The sequence below is a fragment of the Melozone crissalis genome, unplaced genomic scaffold, assembly GCF_028551555.1.
Source record: "Melozone crissalis strain CALT ecotype California unplaced genomic scaffold, PUWL_Pcris_2 ptg000135l_1, whole genome shotgun sequence".
In the NCBI taxonomy this organism is placed as follows: Eukaryota; Metazoa; Chordata; class Aves; order Passeriformes; family Passerellidae; genus Melozone; species Melozone crissalis.
This window is the reverse complement of record NW_026535908.1, coordinates 289,179-314,577: the sequence shown is the minus strand read 5'-3', so window position 1 is coordinate 314,577 and position 25,399 is coordinate 289,179. Positions and strand designations below refer to the sequence as shown.

At 38.8% G+C, this 25,399-nt stretch overlaps 1 protein-coding gene across 1 annotated transcript in view; it reads left to right on the top strand.

Moving 5' to 3' along the window:
* LOC128948565 (inositol polyphosphate 4-phosphatase type II-like) overlaps positions 1-25,399 on the top strand; it is a 132,094-nt gene that overhangs the window by 73,293 nt on the left and 33,402 nt on the right. Inside the window, exons 12-17 of the mRNA XM_054293320.1 lie at positions 5,124-5,301; positions 10,005-10,217; positions 14,892-15,036; positions 23,115-23,286; positions 24,156-24,280; positions 25,196-25,313. Of these exons, the coding sequence (XP_054149295.1) occupies positions 5,124-5,301; positions 10,005-10,217; positions 14,892-15,036; positions 23,115-23,286; positions 24,156-24,280; positions 25,196-25,313 (951 nt within the window). The remainder of the gene's footprint in view (positions 1-5,123; positions 5,302-10,004; positions 10,218-14,891; positions 15,037-23,114; positions 23,287-24,155; positions 24,281-25,195; positions 25,314-25,399) is intronic.

The following is a 25,399-nucleotide window of genomic DNA, read 5'->3' as shown; positions in this document are numbered from 1 at the left end:
ATTAAGGTTGCATTAAAATGCTATAAGCTCACTGAATAACAAAACAGTTTATCCTGCTGAATGAATGGAAGATTAAAATCTGGTAGGATTGAACACTGCATTCATAAAATATTCCCCTTTTTTCCCCTGCTTTGATGAAAATTGAAACACGCTCTACTTCTTGTGTTAAGACCAATTTTGAGTAAACACAGGAAATTACCTCAAGCTGTGCTGCAGCGTGTTCAGGTTGGGAGGATTTCTTCATGTAAAGGGTTTTTGTGCATTGGGACTTGTGGTGGAGTCATCATCCCTGGAAGTGCTCAAGAAAAGGCAGGACTCGGCACTCGGTGCTGCGGTTTAGTTGATATGGGGGTTGTTCTGTCAAAGGTTGGACTCGATGATCTTGGAGGTCCTCTGCAACCTTAATGGTTCAAAATTATGATTTTTTTTCCTTGTATTTTAGGAAGCTGGAGGTATATCAGTACTTGAAAACCTGCTGTTCAGAATGAGCGATCTCTTTGGCAATTCTTGTGCTAAGAGGAATGTATCTGTAGACAATTTTTAAATACAGAAATTGTAACTTAAGGTAGCAGCTTTATTTCTGACAGGCCTGGGTGTATGCTAAGGTAGAAGTATTTTTAGTACGCTGTGAAAAAACAAACTACTCTTATTCTTCAGAAAGCCAAAATAAGACTAATCAAAAATAAAGGTTTCAGCTTATTGTGGAGCTCAAATGCTTTGTTCACTGTTGAACATGCGCCAAAGTGTTAGTCACATCTTTTCCTAAGAATTGGATGTATTTGTGTTTGTTGCTGTGGCTGTTCAGATTTTTTCAGTAGTTGTGACTGCTCAGTGCTCCAGCTGATGGTGCCAACTGCAGTGTTACAGCATTCCAAAGGGAAAGCAGGGAGGGAGTGCTCTGATCTAAATTACCATGACAGTCCACAGCAAATTAATTCCATTATAGTCAATGCTCAAAAAAGTTTCATGGATAAAATATCATAGAGAATAAAAGGGAAATTATTCAATTCTTCTGTTGACTTCTAGGTTGAATAGGAGCTGGCATTAATATTAACATCAAACAAAACCCAGCAGATCTAGTTGCTTTGAAAACTGTATTATTGAGGGGGTCTTGCTTGCCCTACACAGTATAAAAACCCTGTTAAATCTTCAAAAAGCTTTCATTTCCCTGACCACCTCTGATGCTGAAACCTGCCAATGAAACACGTACATCATGTTGATCACATAAGACGCATCGAGAAACTCGGTGTTAATATTCTGCTGTCAGCAAACTGGTATGGGCAGCCTCATCCCCATCATATGAGGGCCTACAAAGTACATGTTTTCTGTTGAAGAAAATGTCTGAAGACACTTCTTAAAGTATCTTCTCCTTTACTATCTGATTAATGCAGTTGCAATAGTGATTTGTGGGTTTTTATCATAAAAATTTATAACTGAAGCCGCTAGATATAAATAATATAATAGACATAATCCTTTAAAGTTATATGATATAAAGTAGCATTACAGTTCTCACAGTGCTCACCTTTCAGAAAATGAACCATTTCTTACTACATTCTCAATCTTATAATGGACAAATTTATTTCACTCTGGCGACAACAGTGCTACTTTGCATGCACCTGTTTATTTTGCTGGATAAAGGTGTTTTGAGGACACCTTGTGTCCCCCGGGGCACCTTCTGCAATTTGAATTTCCTGTTTTATGATGGGGCTAGATTTTCTGAAGATTTTGTTGAAGGAAGAAGTGACACCTTGCGATATCAGTCAGAATACAGAACGAACAGGAAAAATGCAGATTCAGCAGCCGTTTTCTCTAGGCTAACTGAGCTGAAGACCTAATGCAGGACTTGGGAAGAGACTAGTTCTCAGCCAATCCTAGCAGCTGTCAAGATGTGACAGAATTGCCTTGCGTGTTTTTGACCTTCAGTCTGATTATTAGAGCAGTTTATCAAAATATTCAACAGTGTCAGCATATTGCAATATATTTCTTGTGCAGTCTTAGACTTGTGGAATTTGCAGACAAAGAGAAACAGTTATCTGGTAGCATTTGCAGTTGCAAAACAAAAACAAGACTGAGACATATGTTTTGTGAAAGTTTATCAAGCAGAAGAATGTGGAAAATGTGTATGTGAAGATAGTTCTGGCGTCTTTTCTATTACACAGAATATCAATCTTTGTGCAGACACAAAGGGAAAGTCCTGTATAATAATATTTACAAAAATGCAGTGGCTTTGCAATTCTTCTCTCATTTATTACCATCAGGAATGTCATATCCAATTTTTATAAAAGGCACATTATAAAAAAAAAATAGGACCTGAAATGAGAGCAAGAAAGGCTTTTCTTTTAAGTGAAAAGTTTCTGGTATGTGATCTGAAGAATGTCCATAAAGCAAGTTTAGGACTGAAATGACCGCTGACAGTCATGTGGTTATGGTTAATGATGGCGCCAATATATGGAAATGGTCAAGTGTGGTTTTATATGCTTAGTGAAAGCTTTCAAACTTTTCCCAGAAAGCATTATAATACAGTTTTCAAAAGGTACCTGAGTCATAATTTACATATGAGAGGTATGTTTTCATTATGCTGCTGCTATTCTGCACTGGACCTACCCATGCGGCCTTTACCCTAATGCAGAAGTTTCATGCAGTTTGTGCCTTAGGACACCTGTGAAAAGTTTCTCTTCTGCCTAACAGTGCTTACATACCAGAGCTGCATGCAGCACTAAGCTTTAAAAGTAGCTGCAGAGGAGGGAATGTCGCTTACTTGTGAGTGGGAATATCTGTTTGTGAAGGCTAAGGCCACAGAAAACCTCAGCTAGTCATACATGCAGCAGTGTGAACACAACAGTTAGAAACTTCAAACGTGTTGTTTCTGAAAAATAATTACACATTCTTCTAGGGGGATTGAGAAAGTTGCTCTCAAATTATGAGAGGAACTAAATATTTGAAGTTGTGTCGTGCTTTCTAGGGTTCTGAAAATGTTTAAATTGTCCAAATAATTACCAGTCTGGTAGTGCACTTCATTCTGAAGAGTCATTCTCTCTTCACTAATTCCTTTACTTAAAAGCTATGATTTACTTAATTGCAATGAGAACTGCCCACACCTTTGGTGTCACTGCCCTCTTTCTTACAAGTGGTGTCTGTAGCTTTTCTGCTGCAATATTCAGTGAAGCCTAGAGCTGTGGGAGATCAGTGAAAACTATCTAGGATTTAAAGACTGAGGGAAATCCCAGAAAGGAGTGAACTTGATAACAGCATTAGCCAGATTCAGCCTGCAAAAAGGACTTTTTGATAAAGGGAGGGAAAAGCCTGATGGGGAATTAGAGAAGTGTCAAGACTTTTAAGACTATGTCTTCACTGCAATTAACATAGACTGTTGCTCTTTGTCCCTGCCCTATCCACTGAGCCTGCTGCTTGAGGGTTCCAGTGGATGTAGTGCCAGATCTGACTCTGGAAGTCATCTCACTAACAGGCTCTCCACCTCAAAGGCAGAACTGTGGCAGTTTCTTGATTACTCAGAGGGACAGAGGTTTGCTTGTTTTTCCTAATTCATTAGGAGGGACAGTTTATATTATTCACTTTGCTGAAATACTCAGAATTATGACTTCTACTAGACATTGGTCTAGTAGACATGAGTAGCTCATGTAAGTTGGAGATGCGTCGTAATTTAGATGTGGCTGGTAGTAATGGCAGCTATATGCCATTAATCCTGATTGCTTCTACAAAGAATTGTATCTAGGAATGAAGACATTGGTGAAAGACAGAAAAATAGAATGGATATTGGGGAATAGAAAATTAGAATTGGGTATTGAGAGTATACCTCAGCAAAATATGTAAGCAAGAGCCTTCATTTTAAAACTGCTTGAAGCTATCCTTATTTGCCAGAATCATAGAAAATGCTGAATTGGAAGGGACTGATCAAGATTTAGTTTCTAATTTGTAGAAAACTAAAGAGAAGGAACTAGAATTCACTCAATAAAAGGCACAAAGGGGAACTGGGGGTAGGGAAGAGATCTGGACAAAGACTGAAATGAAAGCGAATGCATGAAGTTCAGAGGATTGAACAAGTGTCAGTATTTGGTCTTGGTATGCCAAATTAAGAAAGAAAGAAAGTGGTGAAATGGCTGAAGGGACTGAAATACTTCAGACAAAAAGGAGAGAAGGGAGATACAAACAGTACCAGCTGGGAGTAGCATGTACATTCCTCTGGCATTGGTGATGTGCCAGGAGGGGCTTGGGTTCTTTTTTTCCTGTTTTAATCTGAAGCTGCAGAAGATTTTGGTTAGTTTCTCTGAAAGACTAAACCAGGGCTTTATAAAAGGAAGGGTTACGTACCAGAGGTTCAGGTGAGGAGCTGTGGGCTGCAGGCAAGAGCCAGTGGGTGTGTGCATGCTGTCTGAAGTGGTGTTTGAGAACAGTGGTGTAAGAGGATATTGCATAATTTGTAGGGAGGAAAAGAAGAAAGAGGGATAGGAGAAGTCCTGCAAAATAATTGCAGTAGTTTGAACAGTGGACAGTAGGAAGTTTGCAGTGTGCATTTGTGTGGTTTTGAAGTAATTCACTTCCGCACCCATTGCTGGGTCTCTTCTTGCAAATCAGATGCCTGTTCTTTATTGGAGATAACTCTGTTTATCGTCTCTTCCTGGACATCATTGAGGCCAATCAAAACACAGTGTGGGCCACTGATCAATTCAACCTTAATGGCCCACTTGGAAAGACTCGGTGAGGCAGTCAATTCTCTTTTGGGGAGCTCAGTTGGAAGAATAAGGAGCCTTATGCTCTTTGATATTATTACCTGACTTTGTCAAATATTTTCTGTCTCTAGAATTACAGTGTTTAAAAGAAACACATAAAAACATGGGGGTTTATGTTCAGATCACCCACTCAAAGGAATTTTGCACTGTATTACTTGGAGCATGTGGTGGTGGGCTGTTTCATGCCGTTTATGCTTTTACTGTTCAAGGAAAGGTTTGTTTTTACCCTTAAATGCAGGATCAGTGGTGTCTGTGAAGTTCAGGCATCTGGCGTTTTTTTTTTTTGCAAAAGTAGTGGTAAGATTTTTAGCACCATAAGCATTGCTGTTAATGGCAGAAATGAATTTGACATGATGTGACTCTCTGTTATCACAGCACTGGATACCAGTGTATTTACTATTCACCTGAAAACACAGCCAAGGCAAAAGAAGTTCTCAGCAACATCAGTCATCTGCAGCCTCTCATATCAAGCCATGCAGACCTGCTGCTCAGTTCTGCAAGCCAGCGTTCTCCAGACAGCTTGAAGAACTCTTTAAAGATGCTTTCAGAAAAAGTAAGATTCAAATCCTCACTGCAATGGAAAATGGAGTAACCAAGTCTCTCTAACTGCTGGGGAGGAAGGGGGGGGGGGTTTCTGCATCATTTGACTTTCACAGCATCAGGAAATGTTAAATAAACTCAGCTAAAATAAGCATCAAAATGTTGTTATTAGAAAAATAATGTTATTTAGCATTTCTGTAGGCCTTCCGTATAGAAAATTAATGAAATCTATAAAGATTGCTTTATTAAAAAGTGTAATTAATTTAATTTCATGTAGCTTCTTCATCCTCTAGTGGCTACATACTGGAGTTTATGAAAATATCAACAATTATAAATAATTTTGTAGTATGAGAAGTCTTTTTTTTTCATTCTCTTTCTATGATATTTCAAGCTGCTGGTTATGGGAGGTAGTTCAAGCCAGGTTGGTGTATAAGGTTTAGAATAACAGCATGATCAGAAATGGTGATGCAGCCTGGAAGGAGAAGCTGGGAAATTTGCTCTAGGAGATCTCAAAGTTTATTTCTCTTTTTCCTATTATATCTGTCTGTAGCTGTAACCTCTTCCTCATTTTAGTTCCTTTAGTTCTAAATTAGAGAAGATAATGTTCGCCGCTGGTCTCACAGACTGATAATGGAGATTAGCTGAAGCCTGTAGTGCTTCCCAGCATATGTTACCCTATAAAAATATGAGCCCTTATATGAATAACAATATGAACCCTGTGACCCGAGAGCTTGTGAAGAGTTTCCCATTTCTCCACGGGCCATCCCTTCAGCAGTATGATCCCAGTATGGCTCAATAACACGATCAGTAACCATTTCCATGCATCTTCAGCTATTGGGAAGTGACAGCCCTGTTGGTCTGTTGAGCACCATTACCCCAGCAGCTCCTTGTGCCATAGGAGGGTTTCAAATATTGATATTGAGCTTGGCCACTTGCTGGGAAGGCATTCCAGAAGAGCACTAGGGAGAGGAACATCGCTCTCAGCGGCAGATGTGTGAATCCACACTCGCTCTGAGAATGTGGAGTCGCTCTGAGCGTCAGGGGTGATGGAAGAAGGCAGAATTCAGCCTGGAAATGAAACAGAGGAATTTAAGGAGGGGGACTGTAGTGATTATGGTGTACCTCTGGATGCAGGAGGGCATTTTTAGCTGTGCATAGAAGAGTGAAGCTGCTCTGTTAGAGGTTAGTTCAAAGAAATCTGTATGCACAGGCAAAGCCAATCAGGCAAAGAAGGGTTTGTTCTGAAGATCCAAGGGGTGGTTGCTGAGCAATGTGCATTTTCTCTGCCATTGGCCTCTGGACAGGAGGAGGGGATGATTTCAGAGGCAGGAGCCATGGTACTAAAGTACTGCTTGAACCATGGCTCGCTAGAGACTCTGGCTATAAAAAGGGGACAAAAAAGACAATTCATTCAGTTTGCTAAAGCCTTAGGTATTTTACATTTATAGCTGGTGGCTTAGTTGAGTGTGTTCATATCAGCTTTTCAGGACCAGGATTAAATTGCTGTTAGTGCATGAGCTCAGGTTCCCAGAAGAAGGAGTCTCACCCCATGTACTCCTTGGATGTCTGTCTAGCCTCCACCTTTTGCTTGGAAGAGACAAATCCAGTTGTCTGAACAACTGCAGCAGGAGTGGTTCAATACCTGCTTCCCTGTCTATTACCAAATGCACTCCTAGGAAAAGGTGGACAATAGAGAAATAGGGTGGATTGCTGAGGAAGCAAGTGTGCTGGGACAGCTGCTTGTAAAGAGGGGAGGAGAGATGGGGAAGAGAGACCAAGAAACAGCTTCAGGAAAGAGAAATACAATTTCAAAGCCCTAAACTCAGTGAACCCACACAATACTGAAATTAGATCCCTCATGGTTAATTCAAAGCCTTATATTGCTGTCTTGAAATATTCTGTCTGTATAGTCTGGTACAGTACTGGAGAACCAAGACTACCAGAGTGTTCCTGCTTGCATTTAACACAGAGTAGCACATGCTCTGCTGAGTATAATGACATGATATCTGCTTGTGCTCCTGAGGCATATGTAGTGCTTTGCTATTCCATCTTTCCTGCACTTTTTGTATGTAAAAAATAAATGCTCTGATGTTTTAACTGGATAGATATTTAGAAAGTAACATCTGTTTGAAGCCATAAAAATTATTTGCCTGGTGATTAAATTCTGCAAGTTTATTAAAAAACATATCACTTGGTATATATAAGAATTCTTTCTATAATTATTAGGTAGCAGTGAGTAAATCTGAATTATCAATAATGTGAATTACATTAAAGTGTTCATGTTGGAAATGGAAGGACTGGCTGCATGGATTGAAAGTGGAAAATTAAATCAAATAATTCCACTGCTGCTTCTTAAAAGGAGCTTATTTTCTCCTGTTAAGCATCTCCATATATAATTTACAGTTTCCTGTAGTGTTTTCCTGAGACTAACCTTTTATCATCCCTTTTTGTTAGTTGATTAAGGAAGCCTTTAGCTATCGACAAGTGTATCAGCATTTGCAGCTTGCAGCAGGCTTGATAAATTAATTTTCCAGCTATGCCTATCTTTGTTTGCAGAAATACTCTTTAGTAGAGTATCTGAAAGAATTTGCAGAGTTTTTATTTCTTTGTATAGACTGGTTTTGTGATTTCAGTGCAGTTTCATAAATAGTGATGTTCTGCAAATTTAGCTGTACTGAGCTGTTAGAAAGTGAAGTTAAAACATAGACTGCTGTAAAACCAATGGGATCTCTGAATGGAATTTAATTACAGAATTATTTGAGTTGCTGCATGAAAAATGGAGTCACACTTCTGTACTGATTTTCTTTTAAAAACTAAATTTCCCTATAAAATATTTCTATTCAATTATATTACTTAAACTTTGCAGTCCTAGTGGGCATTATTTACATCAAGCTATCCAATTCTCCTAATTTTTTGAAATGTAAAGTTTTTTTGAGCGTTATTCTGAACCAGAAACGTGAAATTTTCTCAAACAGACATTGTGGGGAAGGTAGATATTAAACCTCAGCAAAACCATGATATTGCTGTTTTTAAGGGTAGACAAGTAATGGAGTTTCAACTCTCTTGCTATGGAACTGTAGAAGTGTTGAAGAGGAGCTTTGCTGTTACCACACAACCCCTCAAATCTCATTGTGCCATGGTAAGGCAAAGAATGGTGGGGTGTGATAGCACTATTCCCCAGAGACTAAGTCATTCTCCAGGCATGCACCATCTGGGTTGGAAATGTAGAAAACTGCAATTGTCCTGCAGAGCAATTCAGGACAACGAGGAGACAGTCCTGAGAAAACTGTTAAAAAATGGCCTTTCCCTCAGGCACCAAGTTGGTAATGAGGAGAAGGAATGGGTCTGGTAATATCGCCAGGGAGATGAGTAGCGTTGCCAAGTCTAAAGAATCCCAAGTCAGGTCTGATTTTGGTTTTAAAAAATCAATAATTTTTCTTAGATGTGCCTGCAGTTCTTATTTTTAGAACTGTAGAGATTTATTTGGAGTAAAATTTTCAGCCCGTCCATGTGAAACAATTCAGAAAGCATTTTTTTGGTAAACATAATGAAAATGGGAAAGACAGAAACTTCTCATTTAAGTACCTCACCTAGCAGCTGGAGCCTTAAGAAAACCATTAATTTTTTAGAGCCTTTCTGTCTTAAATATCTGTAAACTTTTGAGAGGGTCTTGAGACAGGAAGGCAAGAAAAAGAAGTTGAGTAGGAGTGGGTGCAAAAGAGGAACAGGTAGCATGAAGAAAGGGATAGGATAAGAAATGCAGAAACTGGGAGAAAAGACTTCCAGGAATCTTCTCAGGAGTTCCAGGGAGGTGCTGGCACTTGGCACTTGTTTGTTTTGGGGTTTTTTTGGCTACTTTTCCCTCCAGTTTTTGCATAAGCAGCACATAAGGGCTGAAGAGAGCTTGGCTGGGCAGCCCTCATTTTTGGCATTTCCTGCTGGTTGAGGCTGGATCCTCTGACTCTTATCTACATACCTTCCCACATCCCTGTTTAATTAAGATTGTCTGCACAAAGGCATACTTTCCTTGTTGAGGTGGAAGGGAGATGAATAATGCAGGGAGGTTGAAGGATTTAAAAAATACGGTAAAATGCCAGCTGTAACAGTCAACATAGAAAAATGATGCAGAGATTGAATAGCATCTTCAGAAGACCCGAGAAGACAACTTCAGAGTTTCCTTTCTTTAAAATATACAAAAAAATCAAGCTTGAAATCAGGTGTCACCTACCATGATATCTGGGTTGACACCTACCAGTAGTAAAACTTATCTGTGGAAATACTGCTTTTGCAGATACTGCTATTTCAGCATTGTAGAGTGGTGGGTTTTATTTAGAGAGATTATTGAACTGGTTAATTGTGTTTTATCTTACACTTATTCAGAAATCATTGTGCTGTGGTTGGTTACTCTTGGAAGTGGTTCTTGTTGAGGCTTGCCTCTGAGGTGAAATTTGGAATTCAAATAAAATGTGAAAAGATTGTGATCTCTGACAGATAATGTGCTCCTGTGTTAATGCTTAGAACACTGGGATTGTAGAATGTGATCTCTAAAACTCTTGAAATTTTCCTCATTATTTGTTGGCCTACTTTGTTTTCTGCCTCCCAGGCAGGCCTGAAACAAATAGCCGCTCTGCCTAAGGATAATTCAGTGTTACACAGCTTTGCTGCCATACCACATTCTTTGCTCTAACCTTTCCATTGGTTTGGTTTTTTCCCTAGACGGAGTTATTTGTGCACACGTTCAAGGACCAGCTGGTGAGAAGTGCCCTTCTAGCGCTGTACACGGCCCGGCCTGGCTGTGTGCTCAAGAAACCAGCTGTGCCCAGGAGCAGTGCAGAGGAAGGGGCTGATGCACAGCACCAGGACCATCCTGCTCACGTCAAAAGGCAGGACTCCATACCCCATCATTCTGAGTATGATGAGGAGGAGTGGGTAAGTGGACAGAAACCCTTGGCCAGTGAAACCCTACAAATTAGCATAAGCCACCTCAAGCCCTCAGTGTCCTTGTCACATGCCGTTGCAGGGGGCAAAGGGGTGCAAAACTGTAAAATTGTGCTTCTCAGATGCATCGCAGATATGCAGATTTTGAAGCTAAATTGCAAGGCTTTGCCTAAGTACAGTGTGCTGCTCTGAGACTGCCTAGTTGTGCATAGAACAGTGAAGGTGTTGAGTGTATTCTTGCCCAGACACAAGAATAGTCTTTGTTCTTACTTGGGTTGGTTTTGCTAGTTGGGCAGATTTAAGGACTGGAACAGTATATGCTGTTCACAGGGAAATGGTTTTTTTCTTCCCCACCCCCTGCAACACCCCTCTCCAGCCCTCAGGGTGTAATCATTTTAAATACACTGAATTAACCCTCAGCCCATTGCCCCTAGACTCTGTTCTTAGAAACTGTCTGAGGTTCTGTAAAAGAATTAAATACAGTGTTTGGATTTTAACATTCTTAGCATATCTTTCAAAGATATGTATTATTTATATGGCTGAAATGTTATAAATCAATTATTTTGGTGGATGTCTTCTTTAATAGGTCTGTTACTTTATTTCATACGTACTCAAGCTATTTTTATTCAGTCCAGGCTCATGCTTTGAGTTCATCACTGTATTCTCATAGACGTAAAGGATGTCAGCATATTCATCTCTATTGTAAATAATTAATAACTTGTGTGAGCTATGGTATTCCACCTAACCTGTAATTTTTTCCACACCAAAAATAAAGGAAGAAGAATATATTTCTTCTAGAAGAAAGGCAATTATTTCCAGCCCCATGCATTAAGTATTCGTGAAATTTAAACAATAAATAACTCATTATTTCATTTGTCCTCCAGTTTTAGAGCCTTTAATTCACTTTTTCTTGTTTTCTCAACAACCTGAGGGGCTGGAATGGTGCTCTTTGCTTGAACTAAAGCCAAAATGTTTGTTTTTAGCTGTTGAAACATTTAGAGATATAAATAACACAATAGTTTTTGTAAAAGAGATAAATTTTGCACTGGAAAAAGTGGCATTTGTGAAAGCTGCATTTTAATTCAGTACTGCAGTTCAGCATCTCTGAAGAGAAGATAGCTTTGCTGTAATTCATAACTAAAAGCCGCCAGGTGCTTGGTCCTCACCTATTAAACTGCATAAGTGGGTCATTTTAAACAGCATTCATTTTTTTCTGCTGAATTAGTAATCTTGATTCAAATTAAATGTATCATTCACTGTTTTCTGAATTGAGCTGAGTCAGAGTCATTGTCAAACTTGAGACAGTATAAATTTTGGAGAAATTTTGTGATTTTTTCTGGATTTGAATGGTTAAACTTTTCAGTTATTTCTGTCAGTAGAGGTGATATGAGTTTTAATAATCAAATTGTGATTAGCACGATGGAAAGAGAAAGAATAAAGGCATGTAAAATTTGAAAAAACACTTAATCCACTGTGAAACACAACTATAAAGGGAAAAACTTTAATATATGTTGCTTTGTATGCACAATGCTCTATCCTCCTTTGCTGTTGTAGGTTTTTTCCTCACTATTATCAGTACTAAGTGTTATAAGTACTATTATAAGTACTAGTGTTACATTTTGCAGTTGGAACTTTAGTTTTGCCTGAAATCTACATCCTTAAACAACTCTTTAAGCTGACCCTTGAAGCAGCCCACGAGGGTGTTAATCTCTGAGCAGAGCTCAAAAAGGCCTTAAGGAATTATCTGAATATCCACTGAAATGAAGGCGACACAGCATCTTCAGAGTGCTTGGACGTGCAGATGCTGTGCCATACATGGCACAAGCAAAGCACACAGCTGAAGTGGTGTGTATGGAGGGACAAGAAGTGACTGAGGAGCTCTGTGGTGAATTCGGAAAGGCTGAGAATCCTTTAAAAACAGAAACAGCCTCTGGGACTCCACTGGCTGGCAGTGTTTAGAAGGAAGACATCCAGTCAGGTGCAGTGACAGAAAGGAGTGTCCATTCCTGCTCTCTGAAATGAGGAAGGTGTCTTAGTTTTTAATGATACTTTCTGATCAGATGGAACTTAATTACAATTTTTTCAGTTGGATGAATGAAAGAGAATTATTTTACAGGCTCATTTTTAATTGTCCTAGGAGAGGTGCCCAGCTTTCACTGATGCCAAGGCCTGCCTTTCCATCTTTTCATCTGCTTAAGAAGATGAAAGGTCAGTGCTAGGCTACAGGAAAATATTCTGGAAGTAGTAAAAGATGACAATAAGAAGTGACGAAGTGAAGGGAGACGGCCCATCTTAATTGATCAGCATCGAACTCCAATTTATTGATCTAACATGCACATTTTTATAACCGTGTTAATTAAGTTCATACATATTGCAAAACCCGAGCTCATCATTGGCTACAGATTACACAGCAACCCCTCCTCTTGTTTTCAATACCTGTGGTTTGTTATTGAGACCAAAACTTGTGTTTCTCATCCTGTTATTAACTGTTCTCAAGGCCTCCATGTTTGTCACTGCTTTCCCATCACTACCCAAGGACAAGGTATTTACTTGTTATTAAAAACAAGCCTGAGAACTTTGCTGTTTACAGCTGCCTTTTACTTTTCAATCAGCTGTATATTTTCATGGCCTTTTTTCCTTCAAGCCATGTCTGAGCAAAATTCTCCAACAAAGAAACGGATTAATTTCTTCTCATGGAGAATCATAGAAGCCACTTGATTTTCAGTGATGGGAAACTGCAGTTTTACTTGAAAATTGTTCCTGCCAAACTGCAGAATTTCAACAGCCTTCTTAGATAAACGTGACTGCCTTTGGTGCAGACAGAATAACATCTCAATGAATGATAAATAGATGCCTCTACATTTTCTATCTGCCCACAATCCCAGGAGCCTCCTGTGTGGAGAAAAGGGGCTGTGAAACAGGCCCTTGCTCCCTCTCAGTTGCTTGTATATAAAAAAGCCAGATACATGATAATAAGAGTGAGCTTTCTGTCAACAGATGTTTATGAATTTCGCTTCTAAACCCTCAGGGAACGTTTGTGGGAATATTGTATAGAAATCATCTCAATGCTGGGTTAATAGTTGGTTTGAAAAAAGTGCTCTTTCCAATGTGAAACAAGGGCTCATATTTGTGTTGCTTGTGCAATAACTCCAGATGCTCTTTAAGAGCTTAATGCTTTTTTTGTGCAGGAATTAAGTTCCCCCATCACACAAAAGAAAAGGGAAATTAGATTGCTCCAACTTCTCTGAGCAACCTCACTTGCATATTCCTCAGCAACTTCAGTGACTGAAAGCTCTGAAGCTCCCTTATACTCTGGAGGATTCTTCATAGAATCCTTCTCCCCAGAATTATGCTTGTGGGCGGTAAAAATCAGTAGTTTCACACATATTGTAAATGTTTTTTCAGGATTGCTTGAAGTGCATAGAGGAGGAAACTTTTGAAGGAATCTATACCTGCCCTCAGTCTTTTGTGTCCTCAGGAGGAGGGAGCAGGGCATAAGATAAGATCCCTCTAGTCAGGCTGAAGCGAGGCATATAGTTGAAAAGCGACATTAGATTTAAATGTTTGCCTTAGCAGTGGCTCTAGATTTGCCTCCACTCAAAATCCAAGGGTTGCCATTTAAACGGAACTATGCTATTTCTCTGAGTTCTCAGTTTTCTTTAACCTTCTCTCTTGGTATTTTTGCAACTTCATTTTTCTGCCTGAAGACCTGACAAATACATAATGCTTCTGGCTCTGTAAAATACAAAACAAAGCAGTGATGTTAAATTCCCATTTTTAACCCTCAAGCAAACTCTGGTTGCTCTGCAATACTTTCAGAATGACTCAGCATTGAAACATATACTTGGAGAGGGAAGGGTGGTTTCTGTGGGTTTGTTATGGTTTGGTTTTAGTCTGATTGCTTGTCTTGTGAACAGCCTCATTACTTGTATGGCTTGGTTTCTTCCTTCTTATTCAGTGCTGCAAAAGTAGGTGCAAAAGCTTTGATTTCTGCAGCATCCAGCACCTGAAGGACCCTCCCTATATCTCTGATCCATAACAGCTCTTTCTTATGCTCCACATGATTTCTTTTCCTCTCTGCTTGTACAGAACTTTTTGTACCTCTCTATTACTTCCCTAATTCTCCTATTGTAAACTCAGTTAAGTGTGATGGTTGCAGTTTGTGTGAGAGGTGAGGAACAAAACTGAAATTGTGTTAGCTAATAAATATGCCATGACAGCAAGTTTCTCATTTTAGTCCTTGAATTAACATTTTCTTCAGCAGAGTAACTGATGTGATAAAATACAGGATATGTTAAATTATCAAAAAGAGGTTATTAAACACTGTGACAAAACTGGCCCACACAAGGTTTCATTTGTCAAGCTTTGAGTGTGTCTGTACTCTTAAGGTATCATTTAAATAGACAAGCTGCTCAGTTCCTTGCTATTAGACCTGAAACTTTGTCTGCATTATGTCGAGTTTGAAGCGCTTGTGCACAGGGTCTAAAACCATAAAAGTTTGGGTTCATTTACGCTGCAAGAGAATCTCCATGAAAAAGGCTCAGGTTGGTAATAGGCTGAAGGATGAGAGGAGCAGTCGTATGCTAACATCATGAATAACTTACTATTGTCCCTTTTTGGTTTTTTTTCTGCAGTAACATGCAGTGATAATTCTGGTCTTTTCAGGACAGGGTCTGGGCCAACGTGGCAAAGAGTTTGAACTGCCTTATTGCCATGGTGGACAGGCTGCTTGAAAAGGACAACATCAGCAACATCAAAGAGGGTGAAAATGAGCCTTCAGCAGAAGATTGCAAGGTGTTGCATACAGGCGGTAAGCAACCTCCCCTAATTTTTTTTTTTTTAGTCATTGACAAGAGTAAAGAAAAATTTGCACAGCTACAGAAAAGTCATCTAGAGAAGACTCCATAGTATCTTTGATGAGAGTGCTAATGGCAAGGTTTACACATTTGTGGGAGGTTATTTATCAAAGTACAGCTTTAATGTGTGCTCAGACTGCTTGCCATGTGCAGTTGTTTGTACTAGAGTGTAAACCTTTTGAAACTACAGTCTTTTCTTTTTGTAGGCTGATGTAATTTAATTTACTCTAGATTTTACTTGCGTGTAGTATTTTGAGGAAAAAAAAAATTGGACTGTGTCTTACCCCATAGAAAATTTGTAAGGAAAGGTGAACATTCTGAATCAGTGTCATTCTCCTGCAAATGCTTCTGCTTTTCTGAGGTGATATACTGAGTTTTATTTTCTGATTTGATAAAATTCATGTTTACCTGGATATACCTGTCAGCCTGTGTCAAAAGGTCAAATGGAATAATTCAGTGGGATGATGTAAAGAAAATTTTGTGACAAGGGTCCTTGTCACCTTCTGATCTTCTCCTTCTCATCTTCTGATCTTCTTCTGATCTTCTCCTATGATTCATGTTTGCATTCTTGATGCATAGATTATATCTGCTTAATAAGTCTAATGGGATTTTCTAGTCTGAAAGTGTGTTGCAATAAATGAAACAGATCCTTAGTGATGGTGGTAGTAGTCCTAATGGAAGGACATCAGAGCCAACCTTTGTGCCACTCTTTGGCTAAATAAATCAACTCCCCATACAAAACAACAAACCAACACAACTGCTTTATTTTGTACAGTTTTGTATAGTTTCAATTTTCTTTTTTTTCATTGTGCATTTTATCCTGTGTCTTCCCTTACATGTTCTCCACGGAATTTAATTACATCATTTTATATAAAGACTTTTAAAGTTATCAGTACTCACTTGTAATTTATTTCTTACACAACAAGAATTAAAATCACTTTTAAAGTTTTATGTCATTTGTGTAGTACTGGTGAGATCTGTGAATTCTGGTTGTAGTATTGATTTTTAATGCAGCTGTAACATCTGCATTTTACCAGTGTGAGAGGTTTATGCTGGAGTCCTGGCATCCTTGTTTTCAGTGCAAGATGTGTTGGACTTGATTTTGTGTGATTTGTTCAGAGAGCAGCTTATTCCTTATCTGTTTGGTTCTCTAAGTTTCTGTCTACCAGGCATGTAATGTTAGACAGGAGGGTGATATAATCTCTGCTCTCTAGTGAAGGCTTGCAGGTGAAAAATATCAACACAGCTTTCTACACCTTTCCCGCCTTCCTCAGAGAAAGTACAAATATTCAACAGCTAGGTAGGTGTAGTTTTGAACTTGGGAGAATCCTTAGATGGTGGGCCTTTTACAGACTTTTACAGACTTTTCCCTAATTTCCTTCACTCTCTTCAACCCCCTGAGTATCTCCTCTGCTATACGCCGTGTTATGGATTTAACCAGCACAGGCAAATGAAATATTGGTTACAACTTTTAGGTCACAAGCCAAAAACAAAAAAGGAAAAAGCAAAGTTGCATCATTTAAAGTACTGTAATAAGGCAGCCATCAAGTCATCAAGTAGAATGAAAGGTAGCTCTTGCTTAGCAATAATGATAATAGTGATGGTTAGAAAATTTTAGATGAGCTTCATCCAGCTGAGAGGTTGTCTTCTGGAGCTGGTGGGCCAAAGACACAAAAAATATCCAACTGCTATGATGCTGGAATAAATCCTTGCTTTTTTCTTCATTTCAGAGCCATCCCTATTTCTCTTGAATAAGTACAGGTGTCCTTCAGTGAGAGCAGTGCTTTTGTTGAGCTGTCCTGAAAGTTCTCTAACACTCCCTCACATGAGAGCTGCAGAGATCTGTGGGGCAAACTGCTGTGTTTTCATGTCCTTTTTGAGTAAGACATCGTTTTAGGAATGCCTTGGACAGTTTATAGGACTTTCAAGGTCACATAGAGATGGAGACGTTTTAAAATTGCTTTCTTTTATAGGACTAACTTGAAAGATGGAGCTTTCTGAAGAGCTTTCCAGGTGTGTGCCAAAGTTGGTTCCCTAATGATTTTCAAAACTTTGGGGCCAGAATTTTTCATGCTTGACTTCTCTATGAGAGTGTGGGTGTAGATGTTTGTTTTTCTCTGCATCTCCCTCTCTGAAATTTAACGTGAAACCCTAAGGCTGCACTGTGAAGCAACTACACAGAGGTTGAGATTCCAAGTTTACAGTTACAAATTTGGCTTTAATTCTGCTTCATTTTAAACTTGAAGCCTGATTATGAGTTCACAGCATTTTCCTAGATACAAAATCACACTGTGTACGCCCATAGATACATTTCTAAAATAACAGACTTTTGCACTACTTAAAATTCACAAACGTGACATAAATGAAAAGCTTGCCACATCTTGCTTATATATTATACATAATTTGAGCATATTTGAGCATAATGTATTTCATTAATACTGCAAATATATGGCACAGGTTGATCTTTAAGTCTGAAACTGCTTTAGTTGATACTCAGAGAAATTGGGCTGCTTTTGTAAGAAAAAGAATGCAGAGTTTTGAACAAAATAATAACAAATAAGCCTTGAAGTATGAGATTAAATTTTTGCTTATTTAGTGAACCTGACTGGTTTTTTGTAGCATATAGCAATGAAAGACCTTTCAAAAAATGCACATCTGTTCATTTTAGATGATAGAAAATATTATGACAATATTTTGATGCAATAGCATTTTCATATAAATTTAGATATTGTTGTAACATATATTCAGAGTTTCCTAAAGTAGGTTGATATTTGCAGTCTCAGTGACTATGGCATTGTGTGGTCTTACTCTCTTTTTTCAAACATGTTTATATTTGTTGTTTGGAATCTTTGTAATTGGAGATACTGGAGCACTTTTTTTTGCTGTACTCTGCCTTTCAATGTGAATTATACCTTCCTTAGCCTTAACTTTTCATGCAGTCTGACCTTTGAGTGTATTCTAAAGACTGAATTTGAGTTACAGTTACCAAGGTAACATGCTATGGTTTCATCAGTCGCAGGATTATGAATCCTCTGCAGGATAAATCAGGAAGAGTAGAAGGATTTTTAAGGAGAGGGCTTTTTTGTTGTTCTTCTGACTCTAGTCTGGTTTGCCTTGGAGAAATATGTGACAACATTAAATTCTTTTCACTTTTGCCTTTTCGTTTTCCGTGAGAGTTGTGATGTGAAAGCCTGTCCTGCAGCATTAGAGGTGCCAGTGGAACACAGCGTTGGCTCTGGTGCTGGCACAGCCCCGACAGATGTCTGTGCTTGGCTGCTGCATGTGGCTGCTGTTTCTGTCTGCTGCTCGTGCCTCCTGTCAGAGCTCCCACCCAGCCGTTCCCTCGCTGCCTCTGCGTGAGGACTCCCCCATTTGATACACACAGGATCCACCTAGCATCACAAACAATTTGAGTTGCCAGTGTGATTGCACCTGGATTTTGCCTTTAAGTGAATTATGGAATCATGAGCTCCGTGAACTGGCCCTTGATAACCTTCAGCATAGGTTTGCAAAGAGCACCTGGGGAACATTGCCACATTTCCTAGCTGGAATTACAGGAGACCTCTGTTCATACTCACATTGCTACAGACACATGTGGGTTTATTTTTCTTGTATTATCTCATACCTGTTGGGGACTATATAAGTTTAGATTCAAAATTTCGGACTTTCATTGCCCTGGGGATGGGGACTACATCTTTCGTTGCATCCCTTCCAATGCAGGCTGGTAGAAGTGGGAAATAAAGCTATGTTCTGTGGGAAATAAAGCCGTGCTCTAGTTTTATTGGAATCTTCAGAAAAGCTTTTATTATAAAATATTGTTTAGTCATGAAGATGAAAAATTTTTCTGTGGTCTGTGTCCTTGAGCAGCAGACATAATTTATTTAGAGCAGTCACATGTGAAAAGCTTTCTCTTTCCTTCCTCTTCCTCACATTTTTCCTTCCTTTTCTTTGAAGCTTGTATTTACATAAGTTTTACTTATGCTTTTTTTTCCCCTTTTCCCCTCTCTTCTGTGTCATCCTTTTCTTTTTGATAGGATCCTTATCTGGGCTGAATGTAGCCCAGGAATACAAGACAATCCCCTTCAGCAGTACTTTCTCTAAGTACTTTGGCTAAAAACAGAAGCTGAAAAATATGTAAGGGAAAGACTGTTTAACTGAATCAACAAACTAAAACAAGATATAAGAATATTTAGTTGCACAGCATTCACAGAACCTCCCTATGCTTAAAGTGTATTAGATTTTCTTAGCTTTGTCTTTTATTACCTTTGTCCTCTCTTTCTGTTTTCACTCTGACTAAGCATGCTGAGATGCTCATGTAGGTATTATTGGATGGTTTTGGGTTTAGCTATTAATCCATGTGACAGTGGAGAAAATCTTGGATGGTTGCAGTGGAATAATAAATCCCAAGAATTCCAAATTTCTGGACACCCAAACTGTGCAAAGCAAACTGCTACCTTCAAGTGCAGGAACACCAGGAAATCTTATTCAGGTTTTTATTGTTCCTGCAAGAACTGCTGCAGCATTATGAGTACAAAGCCTCCTCCTTTTTCAAAGAGCTTAGCCCTCAGCTGCAGTTCAGCTGAGCTCCAAGAGCTGCGTGGCAAAATAAAGAAATAAGGCACTGACCTTTTTATGGTGCAAAGTTGAATATGTGCAATCTTCTGTCTTTTTAAACCTCCCTTTTAAAAAAAAAAAAACATTAATTCAAAGACTGTTCCTTTCCTAAGTCAGTAAAATCAAATTCTGGGTTAATTATTTCATGCTGATTTTAGGGATTTACTGCTGCTGTGTTGGTTGGTTGGTTTGATTTGCCTGCCTTTTTCATTAAAACAGAGTTTGTCTAATGATCACTTTGTGATATAAAGACAACTCATTTATGTTTTTTTACCTCTAATTATTTCAATTCTGTCATGGAATATTTTTATGATCAGGTAGCGAGTGATTAATTTAAGTGAAACGTTACCTCGTGGGTATCTGCTGTTACATTTATACGTCACATTTATATTTGTATTTCTTACATTTGTGTGGCTGTAGTGCCCCCCTTTGCTTTAAGGGCACAACATTATGCATTCTTCTGCTTTTTCTTTAAGGTTTGGTTTTTTAACTTCATACCATTCAAGTTTTGAAGTGACTTAAAGCAATTTATGGATTTTAGGTGGCACAAATAGCAGTGACAAAATTGGCTTTTTTAATCTGTTGCTAGGGCTAAAGGAGATAGGAGTACTATGCTGAAGCATCCTTTTTGGTTACCAGCATATTTTAATGAGCATTTCAGTGGGCCTGACTTTGAAAAGACCAGAAGCTTGCTTTTCTGCCAAAGTTTATAAAATTTAACATGTGGTTTGACATATTGCAACTTGGATATGAGCACGCAGAACTGACTAGCTGGGTGCTAAGCAGGTCATTTGCCTGCACAGCCTGTTGATTACAGGAACATGGGGCTGAAGGGCGTTTTCCAGTAACCAAAGGGCAAATCCTGTCACAGACTGAGCTGCCATCACTCTCTTGGCAATGAACATGGAATATTTACTCAGTGCTTTGTGGAACATGCACTTTTGTTTTAATCTCATTCTAACTGCATAGCGGTGGTACTGTCCTTTTAGTTTCATCCTTTAATTTTTTAATTTAATATGTTTGGTTTTCATGCCTTGTTTTAGTTTCCCGTGGCTGACTAGCTCTATTTTTGTGCTGAGTTTCTTTGCTTTATCCGGAGACTCTGACAGTTCTTCTGGATGCTAAGTGTTCCAAACTGACAGGCTGCCCATGTCATTTTAGCAACCTGACAGTCATCCCGGAGTCTCCTTGTCGCTTCTGTTCTTGCTTCTAATCTCCTTTTTTTAGATGGTCACTCATTCAGTTAATTCTTCACCCCTTCTTCAAACAATTTTCCGCTGTGATTTTAATTTAAAAGAAAGTTGAGATCCGAAGGCTCAATGTGTGTGAGTCCATGAATGTGTTAAAAGCAATAATTTGTATTATTCCTTTCCTGAAGTGATTCTACAAAGGTATTCTGAAAAATATCTTATTCTAAAATGTATACAATATGATTTACTGAGTCACTCTAAGAGAACTCTTAGACTTTAGACTTTGAGCTTACTTTGCTGCTGATGCTTTTATTGGCATATGTATATTGCTTAAATTAATAAAGGATTGTAATTTGACTGAGACTTTAGATTGCCTGATCTGTCTACACTGGCTTCCAGTACATTACACTTTTTTGTCTACCTTATTTCTAAACTCGTCTGTGTTTTGCAGCAGCCTCTGGTTGTTCTTTTGCTTTTATTCCCTGGAATAAACACCACAGTTAGTTCTTGTTATTTTCTCCTCAGGAAGAGGGGAAATCAAGTTGCTGCTCAGTCTTTTTCATCAGCTTAAGGAGATTAAATCTTGGTAGCTCTGCGCTGCAAGCTCTCCATTTTTCCAGCAGCCTCTCTAAAACGTGTACACCAGCGTTTGGCACACAGCGTGTCATCACTCTGTTAGCCAATGACATGTATAAAATCACCTGGAGCTTGTGCCTGGGGGTGGCTCATGGTCTGTTTTGTCAGGATGACACTCGCTTCAGAACTGCTTTTTTCCAGGGAATGCTTCCTCAGTCTGTGTTACTCATGGTTAAATATGTATGACTGTGGTAAAACTCATGTTGTCTGACCACAAAGTTAACAAAGAGCTCATCCGATTCTCTGTGCATGCTCTGTCCTTGTTCCCCTTTCCTGCTCCTTGCTTTCTCTAATTTCTCCCAGCTTTCAAAGCTCTCTGCAGTCTTCTTGGCTGCAGTTTTATTAATTTGTGTGTTTTTCTGGAGCTCAGCCAAATTGACTGGCAACAGGCAGCTGTCTTCTGCCTCAAGAACTTCCTCAGTTCTAATGAGGTTTTACTGGCCTGACTCAGAATGTTACCTGAAACAACACGCTGCTGTCTTGCACCTAATTACAACAGATTTTAATTATCATTGATTCTTAATTACACTGACCTACAGAAAATATGAGCCAATTATAGACTGTTGCATTGTCAGTTGCATTCCCAACTTTTATATAGATTCTTCTAGAGTGTTGATTTCCCTCATTTCAAACTGTACAATCAAACTGAGATGTAGATTCTGAAGGAGGGGGATTTATTTATTTGTTTTTATTATTTGCTCAACTTAGGGGTAGGCAAAGCCATATGCAACTACCAGGCAGGTCTGATTTTATTAAATCATATAAAATTCAGGAGTAGCTGGGATTATTGGGCAAGTTTGTGTAAGGTGTTCCAATTCTCCTCCATTCCTAGTTATCACTGTTTCATTTGTAATGTATTAAGGAATCACATTTTTCAATCATTTCATGAGTGTTTTTTTTAATATGCCTAGCGTGTATTTTCATAGAGAAAAACATGTTTCAAAATACTCTGCATCTCTCTGATAGAAATAGCTAAAATGAGTTCAAAATGTCTAAATGTTTAAAGAGAACAACACAGAATCTAAAAAAAAAGGAATATGGTCTGAAGCTTTTTATATTTCCAGCCTGTAGATTAAGTAGGTGATACCCTTCCAGATACCTATTTGTTATTGTGTTTTACCCTCCAGCACCCACCTTTTCTTAAATATTTGGTTATTCTCTCTGGTTTTGCATTTTTGATGCTATTTCATTTCTTACATAGCCAGTTCTGAGTCCTGAAAGGAGACTCCATCGCCACTGTATTAATCTCTGTGTGCTAAATGAGGTTTTATGTGTTTCCCTGTGTACTCTGTTTGTGACACTTGAATACCAGTTTTACAGGGATGCTGGGACTGTTGGAAAAGGCCATTGTTTCAGAGTGCAGTTGGATTCAGGCCAGGGATTTAACCCCATTCCCAGTGGTAAGATGGAATCCTGCTTATAAGTATGTTCTCCAGTGGCATTTGTGGTCCCACAGTGGTCTGGGGAGAGCTGCAGGGGTTGTTTTAAAGGGAAGGGTGATGTGCACAGCTGCTCCTGCCATCCTTCCTAGTGAAGAAGGGTTTTTCACTGCGAGTTTTCCAGTCTGGAGCAGATGACCTGTCGTGTTGTAGGTGACTGGTACGAGCAGCTGTACCCGCTGGTGGTCACGCTGAAGGACTGCATGGCAGAGGTGGTGACCAGGGCCAAGCAGTCCATGGCCTTTGTCCTGCTCCAGGAACTTGCCTGTGGCTTGCCCCAGTGCCTGATGCTGACCCTGAGGAGAGACATCGTCTTCAGCCAAGCAGTAGGTTGTCTTGTGTCGCTCACTTCCTTCTCTTGCTCTAATTATAAGCATACTCTTCATGCCAGTGTTTGTGGGTTTCTTTCTCATTGGTTTTTTTTTTTTCCCTTACAATTTGATACAGCTTTTTCATTTATTTTCCATTATATTCACCTAAATAATTTATAATGTGGTAAGAAATTAAATAGGAAGTAGAAATCCATGGTACTGGCTAGGCAGCATCCAAGCCAGGGAGATTTTTTTCTCCTGGTCACCTTGGAAATAGGGAGAAGACAATTTGTTTTCAGTTTGTGGCAGTGTTTTAAGTGTTTAAATACTATTAGCATGTCTTTCCTTAGAACTGTCTTTTCTTGGCAAATAACTGAAGCTCTTTATGTCTTCTCCTGTATATCATGTTTTTTTCAGATAGATTTTTTTCTAAACATTTCACTTAATTTCTCTCTTAAGTTGGCAGCTGCCTAGGAGATTCAGTTACATTAGATGTTGAACCACTTTCAAATCCATCAGAATTCACATGTTTAATTCACAGTCTTGCATGTTTGAAGCCTGACAAGTGAGGTTCTGGTCTTATTTATGTCAGTGTAAATAACACACAATGATACAAAACAAATTAAGCTTATCTAATATACCTTAACAGAATATTTCACTACTTTATACACCCCCAAAAAACCCATCAAAATACATTATTATGAAATCATGTACTTAGTCACTAAACAGAAATACCTATGCTGATTTCTCAAATATGTAGGTGCTACCTCTGTTGTGTATAATGATGGCAAGCCTCATTTTAACTGTTTGTCTTGTAACAGTTGAAATGTCTTGTATCTGTTTGTCTTGTAACACTCTTGCACATGTTTTAATTATCTTTACAACTCGCTGGATTGGTCTGTGGTTTTGCAATCAAATTGCACACAGGTTTACATGATCAAGGATTTTTACAACAGCTTCACACTGTTGGATTGCTGGTGCAGTATGAAGGACTCCTTAGCACATACAGTAAGTATTGCTCTTGGACAAAGTTTCTTATGTTCCCTGCCCAGAAGTTACCCAGGAAGTTCTTATTTTAACCTCAGCAAGCCTCTTATTTGGCTTGCTGAATCAAATCTTGTCCTTACAAGACAGTAGACTTGCACATAATAGCACAGCTGAAGTCATTGACACTGTGTTGTTAATTCTGCAGCAAAAGTTATTAATCTGTTTCATTCTGAGTTCCTCAGAGAACACGGCCTGCTTATTGTTCCATGCAGACCTGACCCAAAATAGCAGGTTTATAAAACTAATGCAAACGGAAGATTTAAACACTTACTGCTTTTATCAGCCTCGGCCCTGATCCCCAGTGCTGATAATGTGAAGATAGCCTGAAAAGAGTTTCATAGTTTGTTACACATGCCATTATTTGATATGTATTAAAAAGGAAATTTGGAGGGAGAAATTGCCTTATCTTTCAAACTTTGAACTAGATCTATTGGAATCATTCCCTGAATCAGAGATTTTGACTAAAGTAGAGGAATTTAGCATTTGTGCAGCTTTATTATGCAGTTGCTCATTTGGAGATAGCTGTCTTCTTCATTTTACATGATGCTTGTTTTTATTCTCAAAACCTTTGTCCTCCATCAGCAGGAAAGCCTTTTGAAAACTTTCAGAATAGACAAAAATGGCTTTTCTGAGGTTATTTTATGTCTATATAGAGCAGGCTGATTTTCAGAATTGCTTAATACTCATGGTTACCATTTAGGGCACAGAATTGTCAGCAGTTCAAGAAATGAGTCTGGTTTTATGTAGGTTACTGTAATGTGGATTTAGAACTGTGATTTTTAGATGCACAGACTGGAAAATATATTGCTTTGCCCTGACCTATACAGTGACTGATCTGCCAACTCTGTTAATAGTCTCTTTAATCTTTTCATGTAGGTGAAGAAGCAGGGATGCTCGAAGACATGGCTGTGGGCATTTCAGATTTGCAGAAAGTAATGTTTAGAGTAATTGAAGCCAAGTCAGAAGATTTTTTGCCTATTATAAGTGGAAGGCGGTAAGAACTTTGTTTCTTGGAGCCCAGGAAACTGAGCTGCAGTTTTAATCTGTAGCCCATGAAACCCGTCTAATGGTTTTCTTGTT